At 42.3% G+C, this 2,816-nt stretch overlaps 1 protein-coding gene across 1 annotated transcript in view; it reads left to right on the top strand.

Annotated features, from left to right (window-relative positions):
* Positions 1–2,592, top strand: part of LOC132843292 (semaphorin-4E-like) — a 14,185-nt gene extending 11,593 nt beyond the window's left edge. The window contains exons 15-16 of the mRNA XM_060866505.1: positions 1,568–1,664; positions 2,526–2,592. Coding sequence (XP_060722488.1) covers positions 1,568–1,664; positions 2,526–2,592 — 164 coding nt within the window. The remainder of the gene's footprint in view (positions 1–1,567; positions 1,665–2,525) is intronic.
* The last annotated feature ends 224 nt before the right edge of the window (positions 2,593–2,816 follow it).

Below are 2,816 nucleotides of genomic sequence, written 5' to 3'. Positions count from 1 at the left end.
CATATATTTTACTTAAATCTATTTAATTATAAAACCTTAATATTATACATTCAATCACTCACATATATTTTACTTAAATCTATTTAGCTATAAAACCTTAGTTTGACCTTTTCAATTATGGTCATAATCTTCATCTTCCTCTTGGGCTCACTAGTGGAATCTTTTGCAAGTGCACGGTGCTTATGAGGCATTGTAAGGGCCCAATACGCAATACGCGAGACACAGTTGACAGCGTGAATGAGAGTGGCAAGATACAGTACAACAAGGGAAGAAGCTGGGAAAGGATGCGATGATGCGCAGCCAATCAGCTCAGATGTCGCGCCGGGAGCCAATCACGTGCATTGTTTGAGTGCCCGTGGGTATGTACAAAGCCTCTGAGAGTGTCTCTCTCTTTGTCTGGCATCCTGGGAAACCGTTGTTATTTTTATTTTTCGATGAATAATCTTTAAAAAATCACCGATGCACTGAGGCCGCGAAACTTGAACCGCGAAACTTGAACCGCGAAGTGGCGAGGGATTACTGTATTTGGCTAAGGTTAACTGGCTGGCTCGCTATACTATTTTTGCAGATTCTCCATAAAGTAAGGGAGTTCATTCTGGATGCCGTTGAGCTTTGTGGTGGAAATTTCTATTCTAAAGATGTTTATAAGGCCTTGTCCTTCTATGCTTTTACCTTGTATCTGTAGTGACCAGAGACTGACATTGTCATCGGTTGTTTTATTAAGATTATGACAAGGGCATTAGGGACTGGAGACGAGTTGTTGGGAATTAGGCATAAACAACATCCAGTAAATCTTCTAGTAGGCCTTCTAGAAGACCTTGGCCTGGTCAGATTAGCTTGACCAGGAGATGAGCAAGCGGTGATTTTGAGCCAGTGATTGATGATGTCTTGCTTTTACATATCTTCTTTACTTGAGTTCTGTCTATAAAATCTTGATGTAATCGATGATCATGGCCCTTCATCTCTCATGCTATACAGTATGCAAAGTGTTGGGTCCTGCTGTGCAGCTGAACACAATAAATAGTGAAACCTTTTTTACTCTGTGTCTACCAGTGTGATACTCTCACTCACTCACTCTCACTCATTTTCTACCGCTTATCCGAACTACCTCGGGTCACGGGGAGCCTGTGCCTACAGTATCTCAGGCGTCATCAGGCATCAAGGCAGGATACACCCTGTACGGAGTGCCAACCCATTGCAGGGCACACACACACTCTCATTCACACACTACGGACAATTTTCCAGAGATGCCAATCAACCTACCATGCATGTCTTTGGACCGGGGGAGGAAACCGGAGTACCCGGAGGAAACCCCCAAGGCACGGGGAGAACATGCAAACTCCACACACACAAGGCGGAGGCGGGAATCAAACCCCCAACCCTGGAGGTGTGAGGCAAACGTGCTAACCACTAAGCCACCGCGCGTCCATTTTGGTTAAAAAATCAACCAAAATTCACTTTTAAACCTTTTAAACCTATGCCTATACCTTTTTTAACCTCAGTTGGTTTTCAGTTCAGTGTCAGAATTTTAGTTGATTTTTTTAAGATGTGCAGTCTGTGTTTAAAGGTAAAACGTACAGCCAGCTGCAGGCACTGCACATCAACATAGAGAGTAAGATCCAGGTCGATGGCTCAAAGCTGGACACCAGTGTCTCCTGCAGCAGGTGCGAGTCTACATGGCATGGGCAAGGTAGGGCTCTTCTACTAGTTGCTTATGTGAGATGTTAAAAATAATGTTATTAATATAAACCCCTCAATGTTTCACATCCTAGACCATAGGTTTGGGCTGAATGTTCAGTTTTAAGACAAATAATAGAAATAACAATATCATCATCATCATCATCATCATCTAAGCAAATACAACAGGTTCTCTTTTTTCATAATAACAATAGAAAGCAGGCTACTGATTAAAAAAGAAGAAGGATAGAAAAGACAATTAGGGTCCCCTAGCTGAATTGCCCACACCTTGATATCCACCAGATGGTCATCCATGTCTGTGACAGACATTCAGAAAGGTGTACAGTTCATGCATTTCTACAGACAAGTCATCATCTTCAGTGCTGATGTATTTAGCCAGCAGGTCAATGGGCTTTGCTCGGCCACCTCAAATATGGATCTTAGACCTGAATGTGACAAGCAACAAATTACAACCCGTAGTTCACAGACAAGTTTTGACATGTTTCAAGCAGCTTTGGTAACTTTGAATCGGGAATTGGCAGCTCTGGAAGTTACTCAATATGTTTATAATTATTCCATTATTATTATTTCTCCTTTTGGTGGTCTGATGTCTCTGATAAGATAAAACATCATGCAACTGTTTGTCTACAACAATCATTGATATGTATGGACAGAGAACACCATTCGATTTAAAGAATGGTGGCGGTAGCATCGTGTTGTAGCAGAGATTTGCTATGTATACACATGTGTGTATGTGCGTTATACCTGAGCTTGGCATGATGCAGATGAAAGTTGTCCTCTTGCTCTGCCCAGGTTTTAAAATGTTTGGCTTCCTTCTCTCCCTGCAGCATCCCCAACTCCTGCTCCCACATGGACTTCTCCCGTTCTTGCTCCAGACATAACTGCTTCAACTAAAACCTGTTCCTGTCCCCACCTCTTAAATATATTCAGTCTTTTTTTTAAATGCTTACAAACACAAGGACCTTTCTGGAATTTTTTTTCTGCAGCTCCCTGCAATTCTCCTCCTGGATAAGCTTCTTTCTTTCCTTCAGCTCCTTTTCACCCAAGTGCCCAATTCCCTTCAAGAGCCTACAGGGCAAACACACACTATGGACACGTTTAAAATGGCAACAGGTTTA

Source organism: Tachysurus vachellii, chromosome 1, assembly GCF_030014155.1.
Source record: "Tachysurus vachellii isolate PV-2020 chromosome 1, HZAU_Pvac_v1, whole genome shotgun sequence".
Lineage (NCBI taxonomy): Eukaryota > Metazoa > Chordata > Actinopteri > Siluriformes > Bagridae > Tachysurus > Tachysurus vachellii.
Note: the sequence above shows the minus strand (reverse complement) of the source record. Positions and strands in the feature narration are given on the sequence as shown.